The sequence below is a fragment of the Gymnoscopelus microlampas genome (assembly GCF_963454915.1).
Source record: "Gymnoscopelus microlampas genome assembly, chromosome: 15".
Taxonomy (NCBI): Eukaryota; Metazoa; Chordata; class Actinopteri; order Myctophiformes; family Myctophidae; genus Gymnoscopelus; species Gymnoscopelus microlampas.
This window is the reverse complement of record NC_139952.1, coordinates 10,250,369-10,271,156: the sequence shown is the minus strand read 5'-3', so window position 1 is coordinate 10,271,156 and position 20,788 is coordinate 10,250,369. Positions and strand designations below refer to the sequence as shown.

The 20,788-nt window shown below is 39.3% G+C and overlaps 1 protein-coding gene across 2 annotated transcripts in view; it reads right to left on the bottom strand.

Annotated features, from left to right (window-relative positions):
• The window catches only part of sema4ab (sema domain, immunoglobulin domain (Ig), transmembrane domain (TM) and short cytoplasmic domain, (semaphorin) 4Ab), a 33,925-nt gene extending 13,958 nt beyond the window's left edge, over positions 1-19,967 (bottom strand). For both annotated transcript variants that reach the window (XM_084079942.1, XM_084079941.1), the window contains exons 1-6: positions 19,847-19,967; positions 8,707-8,948; positions 6,038-6,198; positions 3,598-3,657; positions 1,715-1,813; positions 933-1,029 (exon numbers count right to left, since the gene is read on the bottom strand). In XM_084079942.1, the coding sequence (XP_083936068.1) occupies positions 933-1,029; positions 1,715-1,813; positions 3,598-3,657; positions 6,038-6,198; positions 8,707-8,806 (517 nt within the window). In that variant the 5' untranslated portion in view covers positions 8,807-8,948; positions 19,847-19,967. The remainder of the gene's footprint in view (positions 1-932; positions 1,030-1,714; positions 1,814-3,597; positions 3,658-6,037; positions 6,199-8,706; positions 8,949-19,846) is intronic.
• Between the last annotated feature and the right edge of the window lie 821 nt (positions 19,968-20,788).

The window sequence follows — 20,788 nt, the reverse complement described above, 5'->3', positions numbered from 1 at the left end:
ATTCTGGTCTGGTGACGCTCTCATAGGAGGTCTCAGCCTCGGTTGAAAATCTGTACGACGAATCGGGATCGGGATAATCCAGTATGAACCAATCGCCAAAGAGTCTTTGAAAAAAAAAACTTTGGCCACGCCCCCATCTCAGCAATCGGCTGCATTGAGAGGGCTTTCAGACTGAATAATGGAGTGAAACGAAATGAAAATTCAGGCTGAGTGTCAGGCTAGAATTCTTCTGAAAATGTTAAACTTTTTTTTTTGTAGGAAACGGAAAAAAAGGGATATTTACTCACAACCCATAAAAATTGGTCGTGACCCACAAATGGATCTTGACCCAGTGTTTGGGAAACAGTGGCATTTGTTTTCACCATGACATTTTACCATTTTAAAGCATACAACTTCTGTTGTTGTTGTTGTTGTTTTGTGGCTAACGTGCCGGCAAAATCGAACTAACCACTTCACCATGTTACTGGGCATTTCTCTGGGCGTTTCTCACAACACGTCATGCATGCTTAGTCTGGTTTTCTCGACCACAAATGTACAGAACGTGATTTAGATAGCATGGTAATTAGAAAGAATGCTAGGTTCATGGTTGGCCTGGTATCCTAGTTGCTTGAGGCACTGCACTGTTCTCTCCATGCTTGTGATTAACTAAGTTGTTTATTGTAAGTCACTCTGGATAAGCGTGTCTGCTAAATGCGCGAGTTTGTGAGTTTATATATCGGCTATTATCAGCGCACGTGTCGATCCATATAGCGGCTCATTGTCTGGGAATTGAAACTGCTATGAATAGGCAGGCTCTCATCGGAACTGCCCCCCCATAACAATTTCTCCTCAGAGCTACACAAATCACGCACATTACCTGTATTGTATTCAAAACGGCGATTTGCGACGAAAAGCGACACGTTCACATGCCTGTCATATGGAACATGTCTTACCCACAGTGATGGCAGTGTTGCGTTGGTAGGGATCATACGGACAGCGACCTCTTCCTTCCTCTGGCTTAAGGCTCGTCATTGACAGCATCTCTGTGGTCTGAGGATTCATGACAGACGAATAACAAATGATGAGGATCAAAGATGCATGATTAACCCATTGAGACCTGGAACGGATCTATGTCACTTTTTGATTTGAGCTAAAAAGCATTATTTTACACTTTGGCTATTCAAAAATTGGGAAAATGTGTGCAAATCTTTGAATATATATTGTATATAACATTTTTAACTCTATTCTTTGCTTCTGGGGGTCCCTTGAACAAACTGTTTTGAGATGGGGGTCGGCGGCCAAATATATCCAAATAATATATCATTTTGGGGGTCATTGACATGAAAAAGTTTGAGCACCACTGATATAGAAACATACGTTTTTCAGAATACTGTTGGGATTTAGGAGACTCGTGTAGAATCAGCTTCAGGTCTTAATAGGTTAACACTGTCATGATGCATTCAATTATTCACTAAACATCTCTGAAATGGACAAAATACTACCAGCTCTTCTATTACAGTCATAAACGACACTTGACAACTGACCACTGTATTTACTGAGTCAATCACCCAGAGGATAAAATTCCTTCAACACCCGGCAGCACGAAAATGCACATCACACCTAACAGAGCTAGAAGCATCCTTAGCATGAGTCTCAAGTTAGGAAATAGACGTTCACAGGAAGTACCACCGTTGTAAATAAAGTCCATATTTCAATAAGGAACACGATGTCTTACGATGTAGGTGCAGCGCGGGCTGAAGGCGAAGGTTCCACAGGCGTACAGGTGCGTCGAGTTAACGAACTGCAGCACTCGAATGAAGTTGGGACAATCCATCTGGAAATGGAGCAGAAAATCAGGATAATAAATCCAAAGGGCCTGATGTCAACTCTGAGAAACCCGGTACATGTGACATTAACATGTATCCTAATGACAGGCATCTAAAAACAAGGCATTCTCATTCATATTAAGTTGAAGAGTTGGCCAACAATTGACCAAGCATTAGACATGTTGTGCATTGACGTTGTTTAGCATGTTGACAAGGATGAAATTATGTACTATTCCAAGCCTATCGGTATGAAAATTGAACACCACTGAGTCATCAGAAGCGGACATCGCGCCGCTCAGCACGGACACCCGCTAGCCTCGCTCGGAGGGTGCCTCACGGGACTGCCTGTTATTTGTTTGACTACTTTCAAACGGTGGGTGAGACTCACAGGTACTCCACCCAGGGCAGTGAAACAGACTTTGTTCCATTGTCAATTTAACAACCTCATGGGTAAGAATAGACTCAGGTACAGTGCAACAGTGCAATGGCATGATTTGCCTAAGGAAATAAAAACAAGTGGCTCTCTAAGCACTTTTAAAACAGCTCTTAAAAAATGGCTGCATAATGAAGTATTTTTACAATTGTTATTGTTATTGTTTCTCTCTTGGTCACTTTACATACATTCCCCTTGCCCTTCTGCTGCTAGTCACCTAAATGGTTTCAAATGGCTAAATGTTTGCCTTTTATGCGCTTTAATAGTATGTTTGTTATAGCACTTTATATGATAAACTGTGAACTTTATTGTATATTATGCATTGTATACTGCACCTACAGGGTAAAACATTTAAAAAAAACATTGATTATACTTTTTTTTTAAAGCTACTGATGTTATGTAGTGTATTGATATTTGTTATGTATATTTATGTATTGTTGTTGTGATGTCTTTCGTCATCTTGTTTAGTGCTTTTTTGTTGAGGACCCCAATGGAAATAATCCTCGGTGATGCATTGACTGTATGTCGGAAAGTGCTCTGTGCTCTTTTTTTATGTCACCAATTAAAATCAATCAATCAACCAATCAATCGAAATCTGCTTCTAACGACGAGCCTTTTGATTGATTGATTGAATGCGTTATTAACAGTTTGCAAAGACAAGCACAAGGATGTACAGTTCAATACAAGGTCTGTTAAGAGGATTTTAAACCCAAGAAAGCACTATGGCTTGTTTCCCTTGTGGTCCTTTGTACTCAATTCATCGAAACATTTAATGAAAGACAAATATACAATACTATGCAAAAACATCATATAAAATATAAATATATATATCAAATATCCGATGTAAAGTGGTAAAACTTAGCCTAGTTGCTTCTTTTGGGCTTGTTTTCATAGACCTAGCCACTTGTTTCTTTTGCTAAATCTGGCAACGCACTGATTACCTGCATTACCTGCATTACACCTGCATTACACCTGTAGAACTAGGAGGAAGACACCAGATATTGAATGAAGCAGCAGAAAAGGGCAATGGCGCTGCTCTGGAGAAGGGCCAAGAATAATGTGAATAGGAGGTTCTAAATGGACCCTTACAGGTCTGTAACTCTGGGTGTTTACACATGGAACCAAATAGACCCTTATATACACTTTCAGAGTTATGGTGGTCCTTGAAATAAAAACAAGTTTGAGAACCACCGGTATTATAATTGTATAGCAGACGTGAAGTCCACATACCAGCTCTGACAGCGTGACAAACCCGGTTCCGGAAACGGTTCTAAATGTGATGCCATTAACATGTTGGATCAGGATTTGTAATGTTTAACGCAAAAAGGACAGAGAAAGGATGTTCTTTAGCTGACTTGCCATTTTCTTGCCTTTCATGGAACACTGCTCCAGGTCTTTCTCTGACGGAGACCAGTCCAGCTGAGAGAGGAATGGAAGAAGAAAGGAAGGCAATCAGGTCAACGTCACATGACCCACACACAGCTGTGTTTGTCAAACCACTCACGTCTCACATTACAAATAAATACTTTCAGTCTGGAGCCTATAGTTCATGAAATTAAAACTTGAAACCACACGATTCTATTGATTGGCACCAGGAATTTCTCCCTGTCCACAGGAAGTTACAGAATTAATAAAAAATCATCAAGCTTTTTTTATGCATTTACAAATCCATTATCAGTTGTAGATCGTTACTGTCAGGCAAAAAACTTGTATCTCCATATTTCATCAGTTTACTGAAATGAATGTCCTATGTTATACTTCATCATATGACAGCGCTGGCCAAAAATAGCCAATCTACAAGCTTGCAGTGTGACACAGTGCCACACATTGTGAGCTTGTATACTGGCTATTTTTTATATATTTGGGAAAGAATAAAAAAAATAAAGAATGTTTTATAAGTTTTCACTTGATGTGCCCAAAATAGGGATGGCAGGTTTAAAGTGGTTATGTGTGTCTATAGGTGTTTACATATTGAACCAATGGAAAGTATTAACAAGAGCTTGTGACTAAATAATAACTACATTAGATCCATTGTGACGCAGGTTTCTTTTCTTTCCATTTCCAGGCATAACTTCCAACAGTTTTGGACAAACAAGGTTTCCACCCAACAGTGAGCACAACATGGTTAACCCATTTAAGACCGGGAAAGCATCGGTTTCATTTTAGATTTTAGCTATATTTTAACCACTTCAACCGTTGTTTTATACTTTGGCTATTCAAAACTATCAGATATACAAGCTCATATCACGGCACAGAGTGCCGCGCTATGAACATGTAGATCTGCTATTTTTTGAAAAATCATGAAGATTTGTGCAAATCTTTGAATATATATATTTTTAGAGTGAACATTTTTAACTTGAATATTTGCTTCTGGGGGTCCCTGGAACAAAATATTTTGAGATGGGGGTATACGCGGCCAAATAAAATAATGTTGGCGGTCCTTGACATGAAAAAGTTTGAGAACCACTGACATACTGTAGGTTTTTCAGAAAACTGTTGGAATTTGGAAGACAGGTCTTAATGGGTTAAAGTTACAGTATGATGTCATGTTGATTCTCACAGAACACAAGTATGTTTGTGCACTGGTGTTCAGCAGTGGTTGTCAAACATTCTCATGTCCAGAACCCCCAAATTAATATGTATTTGGCTGTGGAACCCCATCTGAAAATATTTGGCGTCATGGGAGTCAGGGACCCCCAGAAAGTCTACCAGTTTTTGACAATTATTCAAGATTTTGTTTTTTTCCTCAAAAATAGCAGGTCTACACACTCACAACACGTCTCATCAAGAAACTTGTGAGCTTGTACTGTAGATCGGCTATTTTTGAATAGCCAAAGTATAATAGGGTTAAAGGAGGAGTTCACCCAAAAAATGACTTATTTTCTATCAATTGCACACCCTATGAAACCTTGAATTCATGGATTTATTTTTGTTTTTGTGTTTTTGTTCCTAAGCCAATAATTTGATGACCGGGTGTGTATCCGGTAGGAGACACAAATAATCTACTTTGTGTCTCCTACCGGATACATTAGCCGGTAGGAGACGGGAATCAAATTATTGGCTTAGGAATGTCACAAAAACAAAAATAAATCCATGAATTCAAGGCTTCATGGGGTGTGCAATTGAAAGAAAATAAGTCATTTTCTGGGTGAACTACTCCTTTAAATTGGTTAACCCATTAAGACCAGGAACGCAGCTCTGTAATTTTCTTTTCTTTGGCTATTTAAAAATAGCAGATATACAAGCTCATAGCACAGCACCCGGGTGCCACACTATGCGCTTGTAGATCTGCCATTTTTTTTTATCGTGAACATTTTTGCAAATCTTTGAATATATATATTCTTTAAGCAAAAATGTTTTACTCAAATCTTTGCTTCTGGGGGGTCCCTGGAACAACATATTTTGAGATGGGGGTCCGCGGCCAAATACATATAATTTTGGGGGTCCTTGACATGAAAAAGTTTGAGAACCACTGATATTATAGCAACATATGTTTTTTCAAAAAAGTAGCCTATTCAAAAATGTGCCCAAATTTCCAAGATTTTTCAAAAATAGCAGATCTGCAAGTTCATAGTGCGGGCACTCTGTGCCGCGATATGAGCTTGAATATCTGCTATTTTTGAATATCTAAGAAACCTAAAATGACACAGATGCGTTCCAGGATTGAATGGGTTGAACTCATTTTGATACTACATTAACTCATTTCACTGGGGACCCCCTGGAACCCCTTAAAAGGACATCTGGGGGTCCCCGGACCGCACTTTGAGAACCCCTGGGCCTGTCTGCCCTCCTGCTGTACCTTGCTCCTCATGAGCAGAGCGTCCTGTTGGCTGATGTCCAGAGACAACACCGCGTCCCTCGCTCCCACGTACAGCGTGTCTCCGTCGTCGCTTAGCAACAGCGCGGTGGTGTTGCTGATATCACCACTGCTGAAGTGGGTGAGGGTCCTCCCCGTAACACCTGCCATTGACAAGGACAAGGGTTAAAGTAAGCAGTAAGCAATTTTCTTTTGTTAAAATAAGTGTTAACCCATTAAGATCGGGAACGCATCTGTGTCATTCAAAGATTTCTTTGGCTATTCAAAAATAGCAGATATACAAGCAGATTGGACGATTCTAAATCCTAACGTTTTTTTGAAAAAAACGTATGTTGCTATAATCAGTGGTTCTCAAATTTATTTATTTTTTCATGTCAAGGACCCCCAAAAGGATATGTATTTGGCCATGGACCCCCATCTCAAAATGTTTTGTTCCAGGGACCCCCCCAGAAGCAAAGATTTGAGTTAAAATGTTGTCTTTAAAAAAATATACATTCAAGAATTTGCACATATTTTCAAGATTTTTCCAAAAATAGCCAAAGCAATCTGAAAATGACACAGATGCGTTCCCGGTCTCAATGGGTTAAATAGCTCTACATTCTGATGGTAATTGTTGCTATAGAGTGTTTGTTCAACAACAGGGGTCTTCCTTGTCTCTCCAGCTTTTTAGTAACAGAAAATACATTTTCCAAGTTGGGATACCAATGTTGTCCAGTCAGGAGAGAGAACCCATACAGGATAGACTAGAGGATACAAGTGAGATGACACAAAGAAATCAGCAGGCAAAGTGTAAAGTGGATTTGATATTTTGATTTGATGATACAGCTTCAATTATCAAATTGAAGCTATAAATGGGTACTCTCTACCAATTGGCTGAAATTGGCCTGAAAGTGTGCTTTTTGTTTATTAGAGAGATGGGGAGATGGGATGACTCCTGTTACTTAATAACAAACGAATATAGAGCTGTAACCTTTCAGCAAAATAAAATTCCACCTACACCACCTTTAAATTGAGTCAGGTATCGTCCCAAATTCAGTTTACTTTCTGTTCTGCAGTTGCCTGTAGATTTGGTAGATTTGGAACCAAGTATCTACATGACATATTTTTAACCACCTAAGCCTTTTTCCCTCTACACCAAATATCTTAGCCGAAAATAGCTGATCTACAAGCTCACAATGTGAGCTTGTAGACCCGTTGTGACAGATCTGCTATTTCCACCAAGTGTTGACCTAATTTTGTTTGTGTTAACTTGTACTCACTAAAAGATAAGAGTTCAGGTCAGATAGTAAGATGCACCAAATGGTTCATATGATTAATCCACTCCAATGTCTCATCTGTTTTAGTATCTTAAATTAATCCTGCATTCAAGGACTCCCAGTAATCATAAAAGTTTTTTTTTGATTGATTGATTTTTTATTCCATATGTCCATAATCCTGAACCAAAAGTCTGGTTCATTATTATTTTGTTGTGTACAAAACCAAATGCTGGTGCTCTGCAATGGCGTAACATCCACATTGCTGAGGGGACAATTTACTATCCTGAAAAATCCATTCATCCGTGTTTCTGCTCTGTTCCATGAATCATCATCCATGTGTTCATCTTTGTGATCTCTTATCTCTCTCTCTCTCATGGCAGACTAATGCAAATGCATCTTATGTACTTTGTAGGTAAGCCTCTGTTCCAATTTACAAATATCCTGTTAAGATAATCAAGTCACCAGAATGCAATCTTTGTGACAGGTTGTATTGGGGCAGTAGACACGTACAATCCAAAGAATCAAACTCACCGGCACACTCTCTTCACTTTCTCATTAAAGATACATTCAATATAGGCAACTTTAGGGCTGTCACAATCATGATATTTTAGTTGACGATTAATTGTCATACAAATTATTATAATTTATAATTTAATTGTGTTTTTGGCGTTGAACATATAAATATAATAATACATTTCTGTTTGGCTTTTAAGCTGGGTTTTTTTCAGACTGTACAGGGTCTTGTTGTTTCACTCTCTTGACAGCAGGTGGCACCTCTCGTCTCTCTGAGCTGGATTTTTCTCTATCTGCTGCTTTTGTTTACAACATGTGCATTTGTACTGAGGCATGATGGCCCTGGAGAAAAGTGTTTTCAGTTCACTGTTAACACGTGTGGACTGAAAGTCAAAAGAAGTTGAAATGTACTTTGTTTTCTAAAACAGGCCACCACAGGCATAAATTACACTTGTGTTGAGGAAATGAATTTAAATATTAATTGTCAACATATATTGCCGTTATATTATATTTTAATAGTTTAAATGTATCTTAACCCATTTAGGGCGGGAACTCCTATTTGTAACTATACCTTTCAAGATGGGTATCCCTTTTGTTGCTATGTACAGTGTATAGCAACATCATTGTTTTGTAATTTTTGAATAAATATTTAAAGTTTTTCAGAAAACGTAGGGATTTAGTAGGCGTTTTTAGAATCAGCCTCAGGTCTAAATGGGTTAAAGATAAATGTTTAACATTTCTTGCAGCTACGTATATCCAGGTAATATATGGCAATAACAGTGCAGAAATGTTACAATATCATTGCACCTTTAATGAAACATTCAAATGCGTTTCTCTCCTGCACTTCCCGTTGGTTCACAGGTATTAAGCAGGTCCACTCACCCATGCGGAAGGAGACTCGAGGGATTAAGGCGCTCACACGGTGGCTGAGCAGGGCGACCAGAAGGACGGCAGTGAGGGACAGCAGACCTTGGAGCTCCATGACACCACACAAGAGGAAGCAGACAAGGCGGTCCCGGTGTCACCGCGTCGGTATCAGAGACGTGTTGGACAGGTCGTCCGCCGCGGCGCAACCTGCTCCCTCTGGTTTACGAAGCTGGACGTCATTTCATCTGTACCACGGGCTGGAGGGAGGGAGTCGGAAGAGAAGAGAAGCGTGTACGATTGTTACCTCAATGCATTTGGAAAACGTCATGGAAATTCAACCTCTCCTGTAAGCACTCCTCACGCCAACGCAAAACTGATTACCTGACGGAAAGGAGAAGAAAAGCATGCAAGTAGCCAACGAATACAAAGACAACATGATATTCTGTTATATATGAGAGAGAGAGAGAGAGAGAGAGATGTTACCGTAAGTGAAAATCACGTTTGTTTGTGGTATATGCTTTTACAGGCTTCGAATACTCTGTTCTCACGCGAGTTACTAAATACTGCGTCACAAAAATAATACTTATAAACAACATGAACATTTCATAATTAATTTTGTTACACGTGTTCATTGTGCTTATTCAAAATATAGCAGGCTTATGTCCTGTACTAGGCTGCAACTAGCCTATTTTAAAGGAGTAGTTCACCCCAAAAAATGACTTCTTTTTTGGGTGAACTACCCCTTTAATACGAATTACTCCCAAATGCAAACAGATCAAAAATAAACCACCAAAAAGATGCATCTCAATAAAAAATACTTCAGGTCAGTGGGTTCACGTCTACGCGTAATGAATGCCTCCCTACATCCTTACCTAGCCTTAACCACACCAAAGCCATGACTAAGCAATACTTTTATCATGCGTCAGCATCTAAACACGGCGGTCCCGGCACCAGCGGCTTCCCTTACTTACGCCACTGGTTCTCGGTGTGATGCCCTGGGACCACCAGGGGTCCAAATGGGCTCTTGCAGGTCGGTAACTCGACACTGAGGATTGTACTTTTGTACAGTTCTCAAAGTCCTCAGTGCTTATTCAACTCCGAGAGTGTACAAATGGAACCAAATGGACCCATAAGGCTCCGTTTGGACCGTGCCGGTGGTCCCCGCACCCCACGGTAGGAACCAGTACTAAAATGGTAACTAAAATTGGGGAGAAAAAGGGGTAAAAAAAATAAACGTTGCGCTGGCTTCAACTTTTGACAACACTCCAATGACGCAATGAAAGGTCAATCAATCATAAGGTTTTTAATTCACCATTTTCTCTACCTACAATTCCTGCTTGTAATGGGGGGGGGGGGGGCTCACTCAGCTTTTACCCAAGCAATACTGAACCCTAGCTTCTATTTTTGCACGCAAGATCATGATTAACATGTATCTTCCAAATGTTTATTTCACAGATGTTTCCTTGCACATTCCAAACAAATGATTATATGTGACGTAACGTTATGCTTAATTTATACTCCACTGCGCAATGCTGTTGCTCGCTTGACAAAAATAACAAATCTACATGGTTTCAACACATTGCACTACAAGGCGACGATAGCTTGCTGCAGATCTGTTCTTTTTTGGGAGGCAGCTTCACTCTATGGAGTGAAGCTGCAAGATTGTTTTTGGTCAGCGTTGGTTTGCTTCAATGTTGACATCTAGCCAGTGAAATTAAAGCATGTTGTAATTCTTGCAATGGGTCTAGACAGAGGCCTCTCCTCTCCTCTCTGTGTAACTGGATATTAACCGTTAACCCATTAAAACTGTTTTAGATTTTAGCAACAGTATATATATATATATATATATATATATATATATATATATATATATATATATATATATATATATATATATATAGCAACATAAGTTTTTCAAAAACTCCTAGGATTTAGAACAGTAGTTTAGAACAGTAGTTCTCAAAAATAGCAGATATACAAGCTATTTTTGAAGGTTTTCGAAAAATCTTGAAAATGTTTTTGAATTTTTTTAAAATCTTGAATTTCTTAAACACAAATCTTCTCTTCAGAGGATCCCTGGCACAAAACAGTTTTCAGATGGGGGTCATTGGCACAAAAATGTTTGAGAATCACTGATTTAGAATTAAAGGGCATTTGCAGAATCGGCCTAAGGTCTTACTCTTAATGAGTTAAGCGTCCGTACTGGTAGTGCAAAACAAATGACTTTAGTTTATAAAGACACAAGAGAGAATAATTGACATAAAAAGTCAGCAGGGACTGAATGCATATAGGGAAAACACTGGAAAAGCAGGAAACTAAATTATTAAGGAACAGCTCTTTCTCTCTCTCTGCCGGCTGGAGAAAAACAGACAGAGCAAGAGTAAATAGGTGGAATAATCCTGTAAAGGTTTATTACATTAACTTCATTTAATCTATAACTATGTTGTCTGTAGCTAATTTGACCCGTACTGCCCAAACCGACCTCAGTCCTCTGTTGTTCCACACTATTCTATTCAAGTAGGAGGCTCAAAATGCTGTTTACACACTAACCATGTGATTACAACCGGCAATTTAGATTACACTCATTTATGGTAGTCATAAAGATGAGTCTGTCTCTTTTACAGCCACATGTCTCTAGACCAGTGCTTCTCAAACGTGTTTCCTGTCAAGGACCCCCACCTGAAAATATGTTGTGCCAGGGACCCCAAAAAGAGAAGATTTGTGTAAAAGAAAAAAAATCTAAATCAAGACTTAGCTGCAAAAATAGCAGATGTAATGAGCTGATAGCAGCAATAATAGCAGATATACAAGCCCACGAGCTGTGAACTTGTAGTTGTACATCTTAACATTTTTAAGCCAAAAGTATAAAATATGGATAAAGTGGTTAAAATTATTGTGACGCTATATTAACACATTTTGCTGGGTGACCCCCTGGGGGTCCCCGCCCACTTTGAGAACCAATGCTCTCAAGGCAATATCCCCTAAAATAGACAAACAGAAACAGAGCACACTTAATCACAAAGACTAGCTTGCCATGTTTAAATCTGCTATAGTTTTGTTTCGTTTTTTTTATCTGAAATGGAAAACAAGCTACAAAATAAGCCTATAGGGGTTTATGCCCCTTTAACACTACTGCTAGTACCTTATGATTAATGGAGGAAGGGATGTATCACATGTATCGTCATCACTATGAAATCCCCAGCATATGACACAGTGACTATATACTTAGATAAGGAAGAAATGAGAAGCCATTCCGAATAAATGTTCATTTGATTCAGTGCAGCTGTGTAGGGTTGCAAACATGCATTAATTTCTTTTACTTATCTTTTATCTTCTTTTTTACGTTTTATACATCATGAATCAACTAACAAATTAAATAGTTCAATTTGTTGATCTACAAGCTCACAACGCATCGTGACACGTATTTCAACTATTATTTTACATTTATTTCCTTTTTTTTTTACTTTTCGCCTATGACATGCCTGAAAGAGATTGATTACAAATCAATAATTGTATTAAATTGTTGATTATAATTTATTAAAATGATCGATTAACGGTTGCACCCCCACTGCTGTTGAGTAGAAGGACAGACCAACTATCAAACAACACAGCAATATACCGTTTTTGTTCATTTGACCATGTGAAGATGATTGGGACTCAAAGCAACACACCAAAACGTCAAGGGGTTTTCTACAAGAGGACCTGCCCTCAAACAAACTCTGTTTCAAAGTTTCAAGAATGATTCACGACATACTAGTATTTCAGCTATTTTCAAAAATAGCAGAAATAGCAGACATGTCATGTCTGTTGCTATTTTGACTACATTTATACTTAGAACTGTTTACCATTTAAACCCACTAAGCTTAGCAAACTGGACCTGAGATCTTGGACCGCTTTTTTTCGTTTACACTTAATCTCTCCATCAAAAATTGCCAATCTACATGCTCACAACGCATCGCGTTGTAGATCGGCTATTTTTTTGGCTAACATTCCCCCAGTATATAATGTTGGGTTTCAAGTGGTTAATAACTCATAAATTGTGCTAATTCTGGGCATTGCAGAGATGACCCCAAGAATTTGTGTTAAGAAGCTATTCAAAATTATTCAAAAATGTCCAGCATGTCCAACAAATGTCCCCAAACATTTTCAAGACTTTTAAAAATAGCAGATGTAACGAGTTGATAGCAGCAAAAATAGCAGATCATATATCTGCTATTTTTGAATAGCCAAAGTATACAATATGGAGTGGTTAAAATGATTGTGACGTTATAATAACTAATTTAGCTGGGGAACCCCTGGAGGTACAGAGGGCCAAGCAAACTTAAGCCAAGCAAGAGTACTGCAGTGTACATCAATATAATTTTGGTTCTGGTACTTTATTCCTATAATCCCCTGTGTGTTACTACCTGTTTACTCTTTGTTATCATTATCGTTTTATTGCTAGCTATATCTCCTTTTCTGTATCCGTACGCGTTTCATAACTGCTGTAGCCTACTGCAGTGCCTTGATGACTACAGGATTTCCCCCCGCGGATCGATGTCTGTCTGTGTCTGTCTGTCTGTCTGTCTACTGCAGTGGTTCTCAAACCTTTTCAGGTATGTGGCTGCGGACCCCCAACTGAAAATATGTTGTGCCAGGGACCCCCAAAAGTAAAGATTTGTGTTTAAAATGTTCACATTTAAAAAAAGAAGATTTAAAGATTTTTCACACATTTTAAGATTTTTCACAAGATCATATGAGCTTATATATCTGCTACACCTGGGGGTCCCCGGACCCCACTTTGAGAACCAATGGTCTACTGTATGTATTTGATGTACAAAAAAATGTATTGTCGCTGTCGGGTGGAAACCTTGCATCTCCAAAACCATTACTTTTCAGGAAAGGGAAGGAACTTTTTCAGTAATAGTGAAAATAGCCGATCTACAAGCTCACAACGCGTTGCATCGTGACGCGTTGTGAGCTTGTAGATCGGCTATTTTCGCTATTTTAACTCGACACTCTCGTGCGACAAAGCAGGGCGTTAAGTGGCGGAAAAACATTCAAAAGTTGAAATATGGACATACAAGGTTTCCACTCGACAGTGACGATATATGGTTTAATTAAACAAGACAGATTGCGGGCGGGCGGTGGCAGAACGCTCTCCATTGAGGACACAAACTTGAGAACAGGTCTGCCAGGGGCCGTCTGCTTACATCAAAACCTTACAGAAGCCATTGTGTTGGATCAAAGGTAACCCCACCTCTAGACGGACAGAGATGGAAGGAAAGACGAGACACGCACAAGACAAAAGACCGCGGAGGCGCACAAGTCTCTGGAGATTGACGCTTTGATCCCTACATGTGGATCCAGGGGACGTTTTATGTACTACGGCAGTAGTTCTCAAACATTTCCATGTCAGGGACCCCCAAATTGATATGTATTTGACTGCGGACCCCCGCATCTGAACATATTTTGTGCCAGGGAGTCAGGGGGGCCCCCAAAAGAGTTTTTTTTCAAATTCTTCGTCAATTATTCAAGATTTTAACCAACTCCTCTATACTACGGCCACGGCCCGGCAAGCTCTACCGCAATATCAAGAGCCAGACCCCCAGATTTCTGAACAGTTTCCCACCCGGCTACCATTAGACTGCTGAACAAGCCCTGATAGAGATAGAGGAGGGGGGGAGTAGGAGGGCGAGAGGAGGAGGGAGAGAGAGAGAAAGAGCCTATTTCACCCACGCAAAAAAACCCGGGCCAATGCTGGCTACTGAAACCTGAACACGCTGATCAGACGCGGTGTCAGCACAACAGCCCCCGCCAACGCCACGCAAGCTGATGCTTTCTGCTTGCGCCTTAAGAAATCGCTGCCAAATCCCATCGGACTGTTGCACCACGTCTGAACTGTTTGGTTTGTATTATCTGACTGCAGTCACGTCTGCGCTGCTCTGTGTGACCTCAAGTGAAACAGGGCAGGGTAAATACAGTGTATCGATGTTACTGGATTCTGCACGTCATAATATCAGGATATGGCATAAGTGTAGTTGTTGGTTTTTTCCCCCCCATGGTTTTAAAAATGTTCAAGATTGTTTTGAAATAGCTAAAATAGTCGGTCTATAATAAAGCTCACAGCCCATTTCAGTGTGACACATTGTGAGCTAGATCTGCAATTTAAACTACCTTGTTTATTTTTAATTATAAAAAATACTGTCACAATATCAACATTGAGGTATTTGGTAAAAAATAAATATCGTCATATGACCTTTGTACATATCAGCCAGTCCTAAAGTGAAATGTTTGTAATGGTTTGACAAAGTTGAACTGAATGTTTAAACCACAGTTTCAACTGCCTCTTTGGACCAAAAAGAAGAATAAAAAGCATACAGCTGCCTCACTCTTTGCCCATATGAATCACGTTAGCACAGTCAGAGGTTATTGAACATTAATATGGGGACATATTTTCAAACTACCACACATTGACAGCACAGTTATTGTCCTGAGGCCAGAGTCCAATGAATGGTCATAGTGGGTTTTGGTTTCAAGAACATTGCAAATCTTCTCTGTTCTTCTCCATTGTTCACACGCCATGCATACAGCTCAGTTTGCGTTGTTATCCTCAGTGCTAAATGTCTACCTTTGTAACTCTGAGAGTGTACAAATGGAACCAAATGGACCATTTGTACACTTTCAGAGTTAAATTAACACGTTGGATTTTACTGTGTGGAGAGGAACCGAGCAGCTGTTTATCTCTCTCTCACCCTCTCCCTCTCCCTCTCTCCCCTGTTTTTCCTCAGGATAACAAACATTCATGAACTCTGTTACAAACAGTAACATGCTAGTTAAGCAGATGTACACGCAGTCCTTGCCAAGTTCTTCATTCCAAATGTCAAATGTTTAGGTCAACATGCGTGCACCGTTTATTTGTTTAAATTCCTGAACCTGATACTGCCGGTGACCGCATTAAAAGTAGTATATTACTTTTAGTGGTGACAAAGTAACATGGCACGTTACTAATAGGATATCAGTAATACATTTACAGTTAATATGTAACGCTATAACACGCACAATTTCTGGCGTCATTCTTACACAAATTTGATGCACGCAACGCCCTGCGCATGTGCGCGGTTTTGCAACATGACTTTTTAAATTACAAACAAGGCAGGCGCGCCAACAGCGAGGCCTTAAAGGGATAGTTAACACAAAAAAATACTTTTTTTCTATCGATTCTATTGATAGAAAGAAATATTTTTTTCGGGTGAACTATCCCTTTAAGGGTCGTGAGGGAGCCACTAGGCGAGAAAGTGCCCGCACCGGGTGGCCGGGTGGCCGCGCACAGCAACGAGCATGCTATCCAAGTTGGCAAACCGTGGTGGACAGAATAGGTTATCATGGGAAGCAAAACAAGTGCTCCCCGGGATCCGGGTTTTGAGGATGACTACCGGTAGCTTGGGAATGGCATACACGCCGTTCTGGCTCCGCCGGTAACACTTGCTATGCATCCCATGTCTATAATGCGTTATAAACATACGTATAATGCATTAAAATTTGCTTATATAACTGTATAATTGTAGTTGTAAGCACACAAAACTCCTAATGATTTATAACAATAATCATAACACATTATAAAGTATAATTATAATTTATACATGTATAAATGCATTGTAATATGCTTATAACACTGTATACTTAGAGTTATAAGCTCTCTTAAGAGCTTATACTTTATAACTATAGTTATAAAGCATTATGAGTATTTGGGAGTGATTATAGCTATAATTATACAGTGTTATAAGCCAATTATAATGCATTACAAGTATGTTTATAACGCATCATAGACATGTACGCATAGCAAGTGTTACCGTGTTTTTTCTGCTGAATGGGTGTGTAAAAAGCGTCTAAAATAACGTATTACTAGTGTAGACAGTATTGCATTACTTTAAAAGAACAGTAACTAGTAATATGCAATATAACATTTTGAAAGAAGTGGCGGAAAGTAATTAAGTACATTTAGTAAAGTGCAATTTTGAGGCACATTTTTCGATACTTTATACTTCTACTGCACTGCATCTCAGAGGCAACTATTGTACTTTTTACTCCATAACAATGATTTGACAGCTTTAGTTACTATAGTTACTACAGTAGTTACTAGTTAGGATTTATATTATTTGATTTATATAGTATTACAAAGCATAAACTGATAAATGATTATGTATTAGGCTATAGATTAAGCCAGCAGCAATTAAATCCATATTACATTAAAATCATCCCCACTTTTACCAGCTGCAATATTGCAAGTGATGAACTTGAACACATTAATGCATTACTAGTGGCCTGGGAACGCCTCGGGATCCCCCTGGAGGAAGTTGCTATTTGCTAATTGTCATGATTTATGACCTTCATCTGCTTGACCCAGTACACACATGTGCATCTACGTAAGCATATTGATATCCGTGATACGATGACCATCAACTACTTTATCAGAGAGACTGACGTCTGTGCACAATGATACAAGATGTATGTTCTACTCCTATCTATTCTGTTCTTGTCCTTGTTCCGTATCTTCTGGTCACGTCATGTGTCCATTGTACAATACTGTATATATTCTCTACTGTATGTGTGTATTAAACTTCAGAGCTTGTTGTGTGATACTGCCTGGTGTCGTCTGGTTCTCCGTGCGGCGTGCGTGCGACTCAACGGAAACCTTCACTCACCACCACCCTTAGGTAGATGGAGACTCTTAGGGACCATATATTGGTCAACTGAAATCCCAACACTAATGCTGCTCTGGATAGGGAAATCTCTGTCAAAACTGTTACACCTGCGACCCGATTCCGGACCCGATTCCGGATTCCGGATTAAGCGGTTGAAGATGGATGGATAGTAATTACAATCCAATAATATGATCGTGAAATTGACCCTTCTGCATAATCCTGCCCTGGCATAATGAGTCGCCTACTTTTGACAGCATGTATCAGCTTGTCTTCCAGTTCCAATTTTTCATAATTTTCACTTGTTTATCGTGCCTCCTTTATGATTTCTCTCTCCTTGATTGAATTAACTCGATTATGCAAAAGATAATTGCGTTTATCTCAAATAATTGCCATTACATGATTATGCAAAAATAATTGTGATTACACTTATACAATAATTGTGACAGGCTAGTATATACAGTACCTCATCTGCTGTTTATGTTTATACTGAAATATTAGAATTTTCTGTTACATGTTTCTTTTCTGTTCTTATCCTTTGCTCTTCCTCTCTGCCCTCCTTTTCTTTCCAGAAAACAACGGATGATGACTTGCACAAAAACACCCTCTGATGTAGGCCTACACCTGTAAACCTGTGATGACAATACAAATTCATTCTTGAAAATGTATTTTCTATTACCTAAAGAGCTGGGAGCGATGGGGACTCAGGGAGACCCCTGTTACTGATCAAACACTCTAGCATTACTGTCAGAATATACACTAATAGAGCTGTTTAACAATTATTAACATATAACTTACAACACCTTTAAGTCAATAAGCCATAATGTACCCTACTTCTACCAGCCATGTTTAACTTGCCCAACACCAGTGATGTAAACTAACTAAGTACATCTTCTCAAGTGCTGTGCTTAAGTACAATTTTGAGGTATTATTATATATTCTTTACTGGAGTATCTCCTATTTGCAATACTTTCACTTCTACTCTATCAGAGGCAAATATAGTTTTACTCGACTACAATTATTGGACAACTTTAGTTACTAGTTACTTTGTAGATTTTACATATTATTACAAAACATACATTAACTACTTGAGCCCTATATAGACTTCAAAATAGCAGATCTACAAGCTCACAATGCGTCACATTTTCAAAAGACTTTTTATACATTTGAAAACTTGTGAAATGGGACATTCTGCATAATGAGTGCTTTCTACTTTAGGTACTTTAAGTTGGCCTACATTTTGAAACCAATACTTTTGCACTTTCTCAAGTAAATGGACTTTCACTTCTAACAGAGTATTTCTGCATCCCAGTATTGATACTTTTATTCAAGTACAAAAATTGAGTATTTTTACCAGTGCCCCACCACTGCCTTTAAATCAACACTCCATAGTGTACCCTACTTCTTCCAGCCCTGTTTAACTTGCCCAACACACTGGAGTCTAAACTGCAGAGTGCAGCAGTCTGATCACACACAGCATGCGGAGAGAACACGTGCTGCTGTCCTCAATAGGCTCTATGCACAGCAGCCATATTATCACTTCCTTCACAGGTGTTACCGATGATACTAATGATGGCTCTGTTCCATTTAGTGTAGCACAGTGGTTTCCACAACTCTGAGTGTACAAATGGAACCATTTGGTTCCATTTGTACACTCTCAGAGTTACACACCCACAGGGGCCATTTGGAAGCCCATGAGGGTCCCTGGACCCCAACTTTAGACCCACTGGTGTAGCAGAGTGTTTCCAGTGAGCCAACATGCACAATATCAGCACCCTGACTCTGATTGACCATGAATGGAACAGAGCCTTCATTAGTATCATTGGTAACACCTGAATGTCTTCATAATATGGCTGCTGTGAATAGAGCCTATTCAGCCTCAGCCTCAACTGTAAGATCAGCTCTTGTTGTCGGCAAGCGACACCGTGGTACGACCTGTAGTATAGCTGTAAAAAGAGCTTTAAAAGCAGCACTGAATGATACAGTGCGCGCTTCTTTTGAATGTAGAATAAACAGGGAGGGAGCATGATGCTGTGCTGTTGATAACAGCAGCTGTGGTGGGAAAAGTACTCATATGGTTTACTTAAGTAAAAGTATCAATACTGTATTCGATGTAGAAACGCTCAGGTACAAGTCCGGGTATTCAAAATATACTTGAGTAAAAGTACAAAGGTATTGGCATAAAAATGTACTTAAAGTACCAAGAGTAAAAGTACTCATTATGCACAATAATGTCCTATTTCACAAGTGTATAAAATAAAATAAATTCGACAAGCTCAAGTTGTGAGCTTGTAGAGAACACTCCAGTAAAAAGTAAGTAAAAATACCTAAAGAAAATGTATTTAGAAGTACAGTACTTGAGTAAATGTACTTGGTTACTTTCCACCACTGGCTGTTAACAGATAGCCTACAAACATAGACCTACTATAACGGTCTGTTTAAACAGAATAAACAGCAGTGCAGTGTGGTCTTACAGATCTGTTCTTCTTGCTGGTGCATAGTATATCCAGCGCGTTCTTCTTACTTCTTTTGTGTTCTTCCTCTTTTCTGTCCTGGTCACAATGTGTGTGTGTTTTCAGCAGGAGAACATCGTCCATAATGTTTTCTTAAAACCACAGGACTTTGCTCTCTCTCTCTCTCTCTCTCTCTCCTGCTCCTCCCCTCCTCCCACACACACACACACACACGCACACACGCACGCACACACACACACACACACACGCACGCACACACACACACGGACACACACACGGACACACGCGCACGCAGACTCAAACTCACTCAGACGAGAGGAGCAGCAGCCAGGCAGCGACCCTCTCTGACACTTTAATCCTAACAGCGCCATCTACAGCAAGTCATGGAAACACGCACGTAGACGCATAAAACCCCACGAATCCACTGGGTCGTCTAATTTTCTGCTAGTTGGATTACTAGACTACTGTTATGTTTATGTTGCTCTGTGTTAGAATTTAGTTGTGGCAGTGGTGTAACTAAGAACATTTTACTTTACTGGAGTATTTCCAAATTTCAGTACTACTAGTTAGTTACTTTGTAGATTATTTTTGATATTTTAAGTATATTGTTACCAATACTTTTGTACTTTTACTCAAGTAAATTTTGAATTTCTGTCTTTTACTTGTAACAGAGTATTTCTACATTGCAGTATTGATACTTTTACTTAAGTAAGAAATGTGGGTACTTTTTCCACCACTGATGGCAGAATATTCACTGATACATTACTGATGCTGATTATATTTGCTCTAGCAACTACAGTGTGTCTCAAAGTGGGGTCATGGATCGATGTTTGCTTGAGGTTGTTCCAAGGGGCAATACGGTTGCGTAACTCTCTGAGAGTGTACAAAATGTACATTTGTACACTCTCAGAGTTATGGGGTCCTGGAAATTAAAAAGGTTTG